Below are 13,176 nucleotides of genomic sequence, written 5' to 3'. Positions count from 1 at the left end.
ACCCAGCACCCCCAAGGCAGGCTCCCGCGCACCCTCCCAGGGGGCCAGGTCCTTGCCCTCCCCTCCGGGAAGTGCGCGGGATGGGCTGCGTCTTCCGACGCCTCTCCGCCCCGCAGACTCTGGCCCCGAACATCAGAGGAGACTTGCACGGGAGGGTTTGGAGACTTTCATCCCGTGGCTCCCACTGAAGACATTTCAAGGGCCACGCAAGCACCGATGGTGGCAAGGATGGCACAGTTTCCCCGTCCGTGATACATTTTGGGGGAGGTTTGGGGGTTTTTGCATACACGAGCAGAGCGTGTTAGGGGTGCAAAGGGAAGGATGCAGCGGATCGAGGCTGCGGGAGTCTCCAGGGACAATCCAGGCACAAGCAGATCGGCCCCAGAGCCGAAGGGGGGGAAGAGGAGGTCACGCTGAGATGTGGGCTACTGCCGCCGGGACTCGAGCCTCCGGGATGCGGAGGGGCGGCCAATAGCCAGAAAAGTCGCTGGCATATTGCGACGGCCGCAGCTCCCCATCCGGCCCGAGGGAGACCCCAACGCTCCCGGCTCCGGGCGTCTCGAGCCCAGCACTGCGCCGGGATCCCTCCCTTACAAACAGATGCAGGTTTCTGTGACAATCTTGTGACTTATTTTTTATTTTATAATCAGTATTGGAAAAAAAAATTGGCACATTACAACTCGCAGCTGATTGATACAGTGACAGCCCACAGACATCTGGCAGAGAGTACGAAAGAAAGGGAGAGGATTCGTTCTTCCAAGAGAACCTCGTTTTTCCTGAAGCTTTCTTTCTTTTTGATGCCAGAAACAAACTTAGGCAATTTAAATATCAAGCGGCATTTTGTGTTTAAGTAGGAATATTTCTTCAAACAAAATTCTTTACAGGCTTCATATCAGATTTCACAATACTGTTCAATGTTAAATATCAGCTCAGGTTTGTTAATACCGTTTTTTTGACACATTTAAAGCGCATGTAACAAACTGAATTAATTACTTTGGCATTGGAAAAAAAACCAAACCCCCAAAGGAAAAAAAAGAGTTTTTGATATGAAATAATGTAGAAACAATGTCATGTCTGGTATTACTAGGGTGACCATGGATTTGAAAGCGTTTTTCAAGGGTCCTTTCAAACACCCCTCTTCTAATAGGATCCGTTGTGTTTTGATTTGTTTTTTAAACAATGCTCCGGAAACGGCACAATCGGGAGAAATCTCTGGAAGCGGCGACCCTGGTTTCTCCAGCAATTCATCATGCTATTAGAGACCCGGTGGGGAGGGCCGGGGCCGAGCGGAAAACAGTAAGTTCAGGCCTGAACGAAGCAGGAGGTTTTGCAGCAGGTGTAAAGCCCCGAGGTGGCGAGCGAGCAGCCCCGTATCTAATCTCCCGACAAACTATTTCCCTCCTTGGGGGATCTGCAGGATTAATTAGAAGCCTATAAAAGTCACCGCTGCGCACGGGGGTCCCGGGGAAAGGTTTCGTGAAATCGCTGGCTGGCCGGAAAGGGACCGAAATAGCTGCCGACGCTATTTCCGTGAGCATTAGAGGATAAAAAGAAAGACAGAACAGAAACCGAGGCAAAGGCTTCGAGATTTCTCCCGGTCCGTGTTCGGAGCGCTTGAGCCAATAAACCCATCCCGTTAGCGACAAGTAAAATTTGATTAAAACCGTGATTGCGGTACGTCTCCCAGCACCTCTGGCAGGAAGAGAGCGCAGACACCTCTGGCTTTGAAATATGGTCACTCTAGTGTCAGTACTAAAGAAAAACCATGGATGCAACTATTGCCATGGAGAATGTCACCACAACAGCCGTTGGGACCGGATGAGAGATGCAGCAATGAGGTCTACACAGCTACTTAGCTCTTGACTTCAGCTTTTAAAAACTCAGAGTTAACAAAGGAAAATCCTTCGAATTCTGATTGGTCAATGTTCCTGATGACTTCTTGGTCGGGTGGTGTGAGGACGGGTGGATGGCGAGTGAAAAACCGGTCGAAGTTTTCAGCATTGCGTCCGCACTATGAGAGGGGAAGAAAAGAACTCGTGGTGGGTGGAGAGTGGAGAAAACAAAGCCAACGGGATGCGGTTTGCAGCCGGTCCCTCCCAGCACGCCTGGCAGAGCCGGGCAGCTCGGTGCGGAAGAGAGGAGGGGAGGGCAGGACAGGAGGAAAAAAGAAAACGGAAAGGAGATGCAAAACAATTATGGAGTTCGTTAACCGCGAGGCTGTTTTGCATGGAGGAGCTGGAGACTGATAAGCGATCAGGCTGCAGCGTGGCAAGTAATTGTTGGGGAGGAATGAGATGGCAGTGCAATTACTTGCCGAGCGGTTCCTGGGTGCATGCACTACCGCACCTGCCGCAGATGGTGCTGCTAAGCATGAGGCAGTGTCCCCGTCCACAGCGCGCCCGCGGGTTTACCCCCCGCCTGCTCTGCCACCCGGGAGCCAAACGAGGTGGCTGCGCCCGGCTAGTCCCGACGGTACGCAGCGAAACGGTGGAAAGCTCGCACCTGCCCGAACCCCAAGTGCCGAGACACCCCCTGCACCACAGGAGAAATTTAACACGGCCCCCCAGCACACCACACGTGCCAGGGGCGGCGTGGGCTGCATTTCCCTCCTGCAAAGCTAGCCGCTGGGTTGAGGCCTCCAGAGACGGAGGTCACTGCTGTCACGGCACTCCCAGTGCAAAAAGCCCGGCTATCTCGCACGCGTTTGCATCGCTCCTTCCCTCCGGAGTGGATAGGCAACCCCTTTCCGCAGCAGCCTCATCGCAGCATCAGCAGCACCCGGTCAAGCACCCCACAGACGTGGGCCGGTGGGCGCGGCACTGGTCTAGGAGTCAGAAACCCTCAAGTCATCACTGCCTAGCCTCAGGCAAATGGCTCAGTTTTCCCATCTGCAAACCGGGGATAATATCCCTGCAAGGGTGGGGTCGAGTTATTCTTTACGGTCCAAGCCGCCCACCGAGAGGTTTGCACTCTGCATGTGCTGTGATGTCAAGGGCCTGGGTGCGGAAACACCCCAGGGGCCTTGCAAGCAGGGGTGTGTATATTGAGGGGGAGAGGAGAGGAAATGGGATTTTAAAAAAATCAAACGCGTCGAGCCCTTGCTGTGCAACCCTGTTGGGATCCTGAGCACCACGCACGCACACGCTGAGCGCCGCTTCCCCTTTCTGCAGAGAAATGTTTGCATTTATTAAGGTCTCCCTAGTGCCCGCTTCCTAAACGCTCTGCCTGCAGTCACAGCCAAGCTCCCTCCCACTCTCTACGGGGCTCGAGGCAGGGAATTAAGGCTAAGCCCCCTTTTACAATCAGGAAAAGCAAGTTAAAGCAGAGAAGAGACCTATCCCCAGGCCACGCAGATGAGGAAGGAACCCAAAGTTCCCAACTTCCTGCCCCGTGCAGACATGCCCCGCTCCGGGGTCTCAGCCCAGGGGGTCCCCCTGCCAGGGGCGAGCACAGCTGTCCTCAAACCAGATGTTGCTCTGGTTGCCAGCTGCAATGCTCCACTGGCTCCAGCGAGCAAGCCCGCTCCAGACAGCGGTCAGGTGGAGGGGAGGGGAGCAGAGCAGGAGGAACTGCCGGTCCCCAGTGCATGCAACAGAAGCCGAACAAGAGCACCCCTCATTTTGGGTGGGAGAAATGAGCATTTGGGGACAATTAATAATAGGGGGCTGCTGGGCTTGAGTGGAAACGCATCCGGATTACCGCCGCCCTGCTAGCACACGACGCGGCCGCACGCGCGTCCCATCCCGTGTGAACGGACACAACGCCGTACTCGAGCGGTTCCCGCGCTCTCCCACCCGCCACGTTATCCCCCCGCGTTACCCCGACCGCCACGCAAAGGCAGCACGCTCCCCTCCTCCCCGCACGCTCCTCTAAGGAGAACATATGCTGCAGATGCTGGGACCTCTTCCGTGGTATTTAACTTTCATTTGCTGAGAAAACAGATTTACATTTTTAATAAATGGCTGACTTCAAAAATTAAATATTCAAGACAAATACATGTAAGCTGTCAGAAGGCCTCAGCTTCTTGTAAGCACTGACAACAAGGTTGCGGAAAAGACAGTGCTAATATCAGCCAGACCTCCAGTGCCCAGCTCCTTCGGCATGTTTTATAACCCTCTTACAGCAACCAAGTGAGATGCGATTATCCCTAAGTCACTTAAAAGTTCAGTGAATAATGTTGGACTTGACTTGAAATGCTGGCTACAGCAGCGGGCAGGCTGCTTGCTCATCTCCTGGCCGCGTCTTTCCCCAGCACCCCGCTCCCTTCACGTCCCAGCCGTCAATGCCGAGAGTCAACACAGCATTTAGCCCTGGCTCCGAGTTAAGCCTGGGCTTCAGCTTGCTCCTGGTTGGACAGCTATGAAGCATGCACTTCAATCAATTGTAATCAATCAATAAAGAATGGGATATTGATTGAATAATCAATTTTAAAGATCAGGAGGGATCGCTAGGATCGCCCATCCTGACCTCCGGCCAGGGAGAGCCTTCCCCAGTGATCCAGGCATCAAACCCCGAATTGCTGTGTGAGCGGCTAAGACAGCCCCTCTTCGCACGAGCACCCACGTCCCGGGATGGAGACTCCACCGTCACCCAGGGTAACATTTCCCTCGGACTCGTTACCGTCCCTGATCACAATTGCCACCTTTTCCCTAGTCTGGATTTACTAAGATGCAGCTTCCAGACACCGGATTCGGACGCGGTGCTAGATTCACGAGCCCGTCATTGGGCGTCTCGTCTCCACGTAGACATTAAGACTATCATTATGCACCTCAGTGGCTTTGCGAGTCAAGGCCCCGATGCGCTCAGACATTCACCACCGCATCTCCTGCCTCTTCTCCCTGACATCCAGGAGAGACACAAGGCAGCAATCGAGGCCGCCCCTCGCTCCCGACGACCAAACCGGTACGACGCTGGTCACGAGTGCTACGCTAACTGGATTAGTTGCATTCGTTTTCCAGCATTTCAGTAGGATCGTTTGCTTCCTTTTCAATCGAAGAAGCAGCAAGCCGCACGGTTCGCGTACAGCTGTTTAGCAGCAGTGAGAAGCTGGTATTTTAATGACGTCGTCTTGTCCCGGGTCCCTCCGAACATGAAAGATATGCAAGCAAATATCTCCGGCGGTGCAAACCAGAGCTGTGGTGCCACTGGGTCACTGATGGCTGATAATCTCCTGTGATCGACTGATCTAACACGTGATAGATATGCATCCACCCATAAGCCTGGATAGCAAGAAAAGCCCCGAGCTGGGCGGGCTCGACGAGTGCTACTTCTTTCTAAAGCACAGCAGCCGGAGCGCTCGCAGGCTCCAGGAATGGAGAGGATGAAGCGGCTGGGTTGTTTCACGCCGATCCGACGAGCCCCAGAGAGGAAATTTGGACGTTCTCCATCAAGACGTCAAGCACCTTTGCAAAGTGCCGAGCGCTAGCCTGAGCCTTGCAATGAAACACCCGCCCTGCACGCTTGCAAAGAATATTTTAGCCGTGGGACGCGTTGGTGTCGGCCGGCTGCTGCCTAGAAGCCCTCAGATTAGCATCAAAAAATAGAAAATCAATTCACAAAAACGGAACTTGCCGGTTCCACAAACCCTCGAGGCTAAAGTCGCAAGACAAAGGGGCCTGAGCTTTCCTAGGCCACGCCGTCACTAATTCCCCCCGCCGCGTCCACATAAAATAGGCGATCGGGGGGATAACTGAAGACACAGGCAAGGCTTTAAGGTTATCGGTAGGGAAATATGTGGCCTAGCAAAGCGTGCCTGCTAATAAGCAGCTCACCTGCAGATGCCATCGGCTCCCAGTATACTGTTCAAGCTTTGCAGGGCTTTGAAAATGTAGCTGTCACTACCCATTAGCTTCAGGACTTCTTGGTGGAGAGACGTTAGGCAGCTCGTCTGAAGCGTCTGACAGCGCTAGACCCGCACTCGCTTTAAAGAAATCTGCTGCATTTTTCTAAAGCAAAACCCACAGCCCGCGTTGCTGGAGGAGGAATTGGACAAAGCTGAAAAACGAACGCTGGCAACTGCATTCGGGTATCGGGCTGGAGAGGTCTGTACGGAGACAAAGCGGCTTTAATATTTCGTCACGCTGATCAAAATGGTGCCAGAGATTGGCAGGCGATGACTCCTGCCAGTCTGCAAGGGCCAGAGTACCGGGGCTGAAGTATTCGGGAAAAAAATATATATATAGATATCTATATATATATCTAGATGCAATGAATTTAACTTCCAGAGTTGAGGAAAGAGTTTTGTTCCTGCAGCTCTTGCAGCTGCAAGGAACAGCCCACCCAAGGGGTCAAGGTCACCTACCCACAGCAATGCTGCAGAGTTTCTATGAGAGCAAAATAAATGCCTCAACCGCGGTGGAGGGGGAAAGGGCTGCGGGCTGCGGTTCCCATCAGCCGGCACGAAGGTCCCCGTCACATTGTGCCACATCCCGACGTTTTCCCCACAAATGCAAGGTGCATCACAACCCTTTCTGAAAGCACCGAGACGCTGCACGGTCACCCATTTTTCTTTGAAAGCAAGGCGTCCCCCATAGTCCACTGACGAGCGATGCAAAGAGGAATTCCCTTTGCTGCAGGCAGTCAGCAGCTGCTTGGCATAGCGGCACCATCTTTTACTGCCTCTAAAATCGAGCCCGTCTCTGCACCGCTTTAATTTTTCCATCTAACAAGAGCCACGCAGTGAAAAACCCGCCTCATTTGAGTACTCCGTGGACGTACAAAGATAGCTCCATCCCGAATGGGGACCGCAAGGAGGTGGGAATTTATTTTACAGAAATCCCCAGTGTCTTGTCTCATATTTATAGCCATCGCAGAATGGCTTTTTTACCGCTGCAGAAATAAAGCTGTCAACTGAGAAGAGAGCCTTTTTATTTGACCAATTCCTAGCTTGATTTCAAAGAGAGACAAAGGCACGGTAAAATATTTGCCATTGATCCTCAAGATGAAATGAAACCCCATAAAGCTGGCGACGGCTAGTTTTCAACGTTATGGCAAATTTTTCTCCAGCCTCAAAACTGAGCTCAGACGGGCCGTGGGGCTCGGGCCCACGCAGCCAGAAGAAGAGCAATGGCCAGCTGGCTCAGCGCAACCCACGTCTGCTTGCACCCAGCCACGCTGGTCCTTGCAACGGGAAGGACGAGCTATGCATGGCAAAACCTGAGAAGCTTCAACAAGCACCGTGCCGGGATCCCTTTCCTCGTCCAGGAAACACCCAGAGCGCTTGTAAAACCAGAGGGAGAGCATGAGGCTCGGGGAGAGCAATACAGGCCTGCCAAGACGCGAGGGCACTGCTGCTTTCTGCTCAACACCTGGGAACCGTGCTAAGTCCTAGGAGAGATCAAAGTCGGGACGTGTTCGGCTGAAACGCATCCCCCTGCCCTCCTCCTCCGTGCACAGCCTGCGGCGGGAGACGCTCGCAGAGGATCGGGGTAGGGACGCACGGACATTTGCACCAACCCTTCCATGCGGACAAGGTGGGAACGATGCAAAGGGAGCAAAACTGCTCCAATATTAGCGCTGTTTCAGCCACATCCCACGGGTCCAGCTGCAAACGTGACTCCCGTCAGACTTGCCAAGCGTTATGCTGCCAGGCACCCAAGGGGATCCATCGGAGACCTCCAGATGCCTTTGAGACTCTGACCCTTGGGTTTCCCAGCTGCTGCCTGGGGAAACTCCTGCAGAGCGGGCGAGGTGGCATCCTCACCAGGTAAAAAGCTAGCAGGCTACCAACATTCGGCAAGGAGGGGACTTCATGCTTAAATCACGCTGACTTCAACGTACCTGAAGTATTTGCTGAATCGGGACCGTGCACAGCCCTTGTGTAGCTGAGATGCAGTCCTTCAGAAGGGACAAGGGATAACACCCAGTAAATTAACGGGTCATAAACACCAAGAGGAACAGCTGGCGTTGCCTCCACTGTGCGCTGCCTGCATGTCTGGCAAAAACCGGACTTTTAGCTTGCTGTTAAACTGGAGTTAAACTGGACCACACCAAGGAGTCCCGGCTATAAAGTGGGCTCCATTTGACCCGGCCAAACACCCCGACAAGTGCAGCCCTGCACACTCCTCTGCACTGCACGCTGTCACGCTCGTCTCGACGTCTTTCCCTGTCACGCTCGCACAAGCACTGGACCCGGCTCACTGCAACACAAGCTCCAGCTCCAGCAGCGAGAGCGGCGAGCACGAGGCTCGCGGAGCAGTGATTGCTGAAGCAATCAGCTCCAAGCAGCATTTCAATATTTATCGACTCCAAACAACTCAAATACAGTCTAATTTGTGCAATTGCACAATTATTACATTAAGATAATTTTTTGAAAAGAAAAGACCCGCGGACTCTCCTGTTGTCAGCCCTTCAGCACCGCGCTGTTTGATTTCAGCGCTTTCAAAACGAGGCGCCTGTTGAAATCACTAGGCTTTCTGTACAGTAAAGGAGCAATTAGACACCAAAAACAATAATTATCTCTCTGAGAGACAGGGAGAGCACACGAGCGTAAATATACTTCCCAGGGTAAGTGGAGACCCATGCAGAGAATTGTTATGCGCAGACAAAACCTGGGAGCAGCCAAGCACAGCTCCGTGTCAAAAATGGCTGGGTTTTTGCATACCAAAGACAACTCTGAGCCCAATCTGTCTCGTTCAAGTCACTGTGATAAAGGTTAATCAAGCACCGAGCAGGAATCAAACCACGAGAGCTCAGAGACGGAGTCTCAGCTCTTGGGACAGAACGGGCCCCAGGCAGGTCGGGCGAGAGACGGGCATTGCTTTGCTGATGTGATGGTCTGGGAGGAACGTGCGCCCGTTACAGCAGCCGGGCACGACAAGAGCAAACGCAGGCTTCGTTTCAACCCGGGCGCTGTGTCCGCGGCTGGCACAACACGGCTGCAAACCGTGGACCGTGCGCAGGGGAGAGCGTCGCAGCGGGCTGCGTCTGCACAGGTGACGACGTGACATGGGCACGGGGCTGGCAGACCCAGGTCCTGCCACCTGGGTGCTTGCTAGCTCCCAACTCTGGCATCTACTTGCCAACGCCGAGTACCGACGTGGCCCCCATGGTCTTGCCTGCATTTGAGCAAGGCTGCGGCCAGCTGAGTGAGCGGACGTGACGCTGAGCACAACGTGGCCCGACCTGCGTGGACGGCTCCACGGCGAGCACCGCCCGTCCCGGCCACCTCCGGCGCTCAAGCCCCATTTCAACACGGCAAAGCACCGCACGTGCACAAACCTGCAGGCGCTCGCGGAGAGCGTCACAGCTGTGACCCTTGCACGGAAATCCCTACAGGCTGTTGCCTTTCTATCATTTTAAAAAGGTCAATTTGAAAGAAAACGATTTTTCTATAGGTGAAAGCCAGCCAGACTAGCGCACGCTGGCGTTGCAGGCACCTTTTGGCAGGAGCCCATTCCGACGGCCGCTAAAAGCCTTCGATGCCGGGGGAGCTGTAGAGGTGACCAGCAAGACCTTCCCTCCCGAGCCGCCCAAAGAGAGTGCAAATTTTCCACACCCTGCGAAAGGGTATTCGAGAACCAGATAGCACCGGTTTCCTCTGCTCCTTCGATCTGCTTCTACAGATGGCATTAAAGCAATAATATTTTTCAACACAGATGCATGACTGTTGAAATAACAGCTATCAGCAGGTACCTGAGCCTTCTTAATCCTGCCTAATCCCAAATCTACTGTACCTCCCTTTATACTAATCTCCCTATCCTATCAAAGACTCGGCGACGTCCTGCGGCCAGCTGTTAGGTGAGAAACAACCGACGGTCGCTTACCATTGTCCGTTCCAAGGTCCGCGATCCAAAAGGATTGAAAGGAAAGAAGGCATTTAAAAGCAAGCCCAAATTTGCACCTTTTTTTTTTCAGATTGAGAAAGTATCGCTACCAGGATACTCAAACGGTGAAAACGACGCGCTGCAACAAGCGGCAGGAGGAGCAGCGGGACACGTGGTGCAGGAAGGAAAGGGGACACGGTCAGCGAGACGAAGCAAAAGCTCTGGTTAGAAAGTGAGCACAAAGGCAGACTGTACTGCAGAGGAAATGGGCCCCTGGAGCCGCAGCGTTTCCCCTGGATCTGGGGACAGGACAGCGCGCTTTCTGCTAACGCAGCCAAGAGGCAGCTCCAAGGTCGTATGCCGCAGAGACAGGTGCCCTTTCCCAGGACAGCATCCCCCAATTCCCAGCTACACCTATAAATGTGCCGTGCTCATGGAGTAATAAGGAAGTCGAAGCTAGTGGCTTCCCCAGTACTTGCGAGATCTAGAGCCCCTGTGCTAATGGGGGACACGGACCAAGTGAGCACAGGGGCACTTATCCTAATCCCAGAGCGGAGATGGGCCCACGATCCCTGCAGAGAGTCAGCAGCAGAGCTGGGAACTGAACCCACCTCTCCTGGGTCTCCTCCCGTGCCGTAACCAGAGTAAATGCTGTATGAAAAGTGCAAAGGGGGCAAATGGGGTGTGCGGGATGGCTTGGGTAGGGGGTGCTAAGTGGCCCTGCCTGGAGAAGGATGCCTCCACTTCTGAGCTGCCAAGTGAGGGGCTCTACAAAGGACGGGGCTGCTAGAGATGGGGTGTCCGGCTACATAAGTGTTTAGAAAAGCAAGTCCCTGGGCTCCTAGGGGCATGTGATCCATTTGCTCTGCACATCAGAGGAGCATCTCAAGGAGCAAGCACGCAGACACATGACGCACTTGCTCCATCGTACCCTGACTATTCTGGGGAAAGAGAGGAGCAGACGCACATCATCCAGCCTTGCTCCAAGGTAAGACCCTCCCCTGAGGGTAAAGCCACCCTCCCAAAGCGCTACCCTGCTGTCCCAGCTGTGTGTCCGCTCCCTGGTCAGCTCCATCCCGGGACACCCCTTTGCTCCAGGCAGTCCAGCTGGTGGCTCGGAGCAGGGCCAGCGCCTCCCTTGGGCAAGCTGCTTGCAGAGGAAATCACAAGTAAATGACTCCCTAGCAATTGTGCCGGTGCCCACATCCTTAGCTGGGGGAGAAAGTCAGTCCGAGTTGCACAGCACCGGGGAAAGACTGGGTCAAATGGGAGAAAAGTCCTTAAAACTGCAATGGTGAGGAGGAGTGCACTAGAGAGACCCGGATACAAGTGTCCCTGCCCCAGGCACAGGTGCAATGCAGAGCAATGGGCTAGGCGAACAGGAGGGCTCCCTCCCAGCTCAACACACGTTTGCTAAATAGAAACGCCAGTCACACGATCTGCCGCGGCTCTGGGGTTATGGGATCATGCACCTGACCCGGGGAACGGCAGGTGGGAGCAGAGCAGCAGAGATGCAGGCACGGAGAGCAGCCAGCGTCTCGAGGCCACCACGTGCAGACCATCACAGCTCGGTTACCCTGCGGGCTTCTCGGCACGACAGAGATGGTCCAAGATCCGCCGTAGCCAGGTCCTTGCAGACGGAGATGGCGAGGACTTCCCACCCCCGATCCGTCTCCCTGTGGCAATGCTACTGCGCTCATCATACACAAGAGACACGGATCAGGATGCCGCTGCCCAGGTTGTCCCACCACACCAACAAGAGGGCTGCCCACCTAAGTGCCCCCCGTACCAGACAGCAGCTCCGTGGCCTGCAGACCGATACACCTTCTTCAATCCAACCCCTAGCATCGTCTTCCTCATGCACAGCAACATCGCACGCTGCATCCCAAGCCCCTGCAACATCGCGCACTGCATCCCATGCCCCTGCAACATCGCGCGCTGCATCCCACGCCCCTGGACGTTGCGTCCCATGCCCCTGCAACATCACGTGTTGCATCCCACGCCCCTGCAACATCACGCACTGCATCCCACGCCCCTGCACATTGCATCCCACGCCCCTGCAACATCACGCGCTACATCTCACGCCCCTGCAACCTGCACGGTCCCCTGTGATGATATCCAGATGCAGTGCAGGAAACCCAACTTCTCCCCCCTGCAAGCACTCCTCTCAAGTGCAAACTACTGCACAGACCATTCAGGCTCCAGCCTTCCTGGAGTTACCTTGGGCACAAGGCAGTGAGCGAAATACTGCTTCATTAGCTATTCTGGCTTTGAGTCGTTTGCTGAGCCAAATGTTGAAGAGCAGTTTAGACCAACCCAGAGACCGTACCACAGTCTCTCCTCTTTTGTGGGATCAGGAACAGACAAGTATTGCACTGCAATAAAATCCTCCGTCTAGCCACGTGGCATTTCTAGCCACAGACACGAGAGCGGGGCCCTGAGAGGCAGAATGAATCACTGTCAGGAGCCCCGTCAGACATGGGCCAGGTGGGTGCATGATCCTCTAAAGCAATCGCAGAAAGGCAATACGTTTATTCTGTAGGTGAGGAGAGCAGCACCTCCGTCTGCGTGCGTGCGTGCGAGAAAGAAAGAGACAGAAAGAGAGAAATTGCACACGAGAAGGAAGTGTGCATGGGGGTAGGAGAGCGAGAGAGGGGACCGTGCGTTGCACAGCCAGACTTACAGCCTTGGGCTTGAACGGAGGCTGGATCTCCTTGCGCTCGAGTTTCTCCCAGTCGATGTACCGGAAGAAGGCGTGCTCCTTGATGTCCCGCTCCCCCTCGGGGCCGCATCCCAGGCGCTTGGCAGGGTGCTTGGTCATCAGCTTAGGGAGAGAAAAAGCAGAAACAGTTGTCCCCCAAAGGCCAAACCGCTGAAAACCCCCCCACCGACGGCCCCTGTCACACCAGAGCATCGTCCTTCTCGGAGCCCGGGCTGCAGGGCCCGGTGGCACGGCAGGGTTTCCCTACCCCAGAGCTGAGCCAAAGGGCTGGACCTCTAGGATTCAAGGGGAGGGTGGGTGCATATAACATCTGCCAGAAGCCCTGCGTGAAGTTGCTGGGGACTCGTCTAGAACAGCACCCGTCTTGGCACGAGGCGGTCACCTGCAAGGCCGTTGCACAGTGAAGAGACGGACCATCTACTCTCAAAACCTCTCATTAGCAACAGCGGCAGAGCCCCCACGTCCCCGGAAAGGACACCGGACAGCGGAGAAACCCCGAATGAACGAAAGAGCCGATTCCCAGAGGAAAGAGCGAGCGGCTCATTACAGCTGTTTATCATCGAAACCGGTCCTTTTCCGCAGCCCCAGTAAGCCAAGTGGAAGAGTAAGGGAATTCAGCAAGGCCAGGCAAACATTAATATCCTGGTGGCATTGTTTGGGTTGCGCTCGGAGATAAGACGCAGATACCGG

At 54.5% G+C, this 13,176-nt stretch overlaps 1 protein-coding gene across 1 annotated transcript in view; it reads right to left on the bottom strand.

Moving 5' to 3' along the window:
- Nucleotides 1-621: 621 nt before the first annotated feature.
- The window catches only part of PRKCB (protein kinase C beta), a 160,907-nt gene continuing 148,352 nt past the window's right edge, over nt 622-13,176 (bottom strand). The window contains exons 14-15 of the mRNA XM_025208282.1: nt 12,448-12,588; nt 622-2,011 (exon numbers count right to left, since the gene is read on the bottom strand). Of these exons, the coding sequence (XP_025064067.1) occupies nt 1,853-2,011; nt 12,448-12,588 (300 nt within the window). The 3' untranslated portion in view covers nt 622-1,852. The remainder of the gene's footprint in view (nt 2,012-12,447; nt 12,589-13,176) is intronic.

The sequence above is a fragment of the Alligator sinensis genome, unplaced genomic scaffold (assembly GCF_000455745.1).
Source record: "Alligator sinensis unplaced genomic scaffold, ASM45574v1 scaffold1164_1, whole genome shotgun sequence".
NCBI classification, from domain to species: Eukaryota; Metazoa; Chordata; order Crocodylia; family Alligatoridae; genus Alligator; species Alligator sinensis.
The sequence above is the reverse complement of the archived record's forward strand: the minus strand, read 5'-3'. Positions and strand labels throughout refer to the sequence as shown.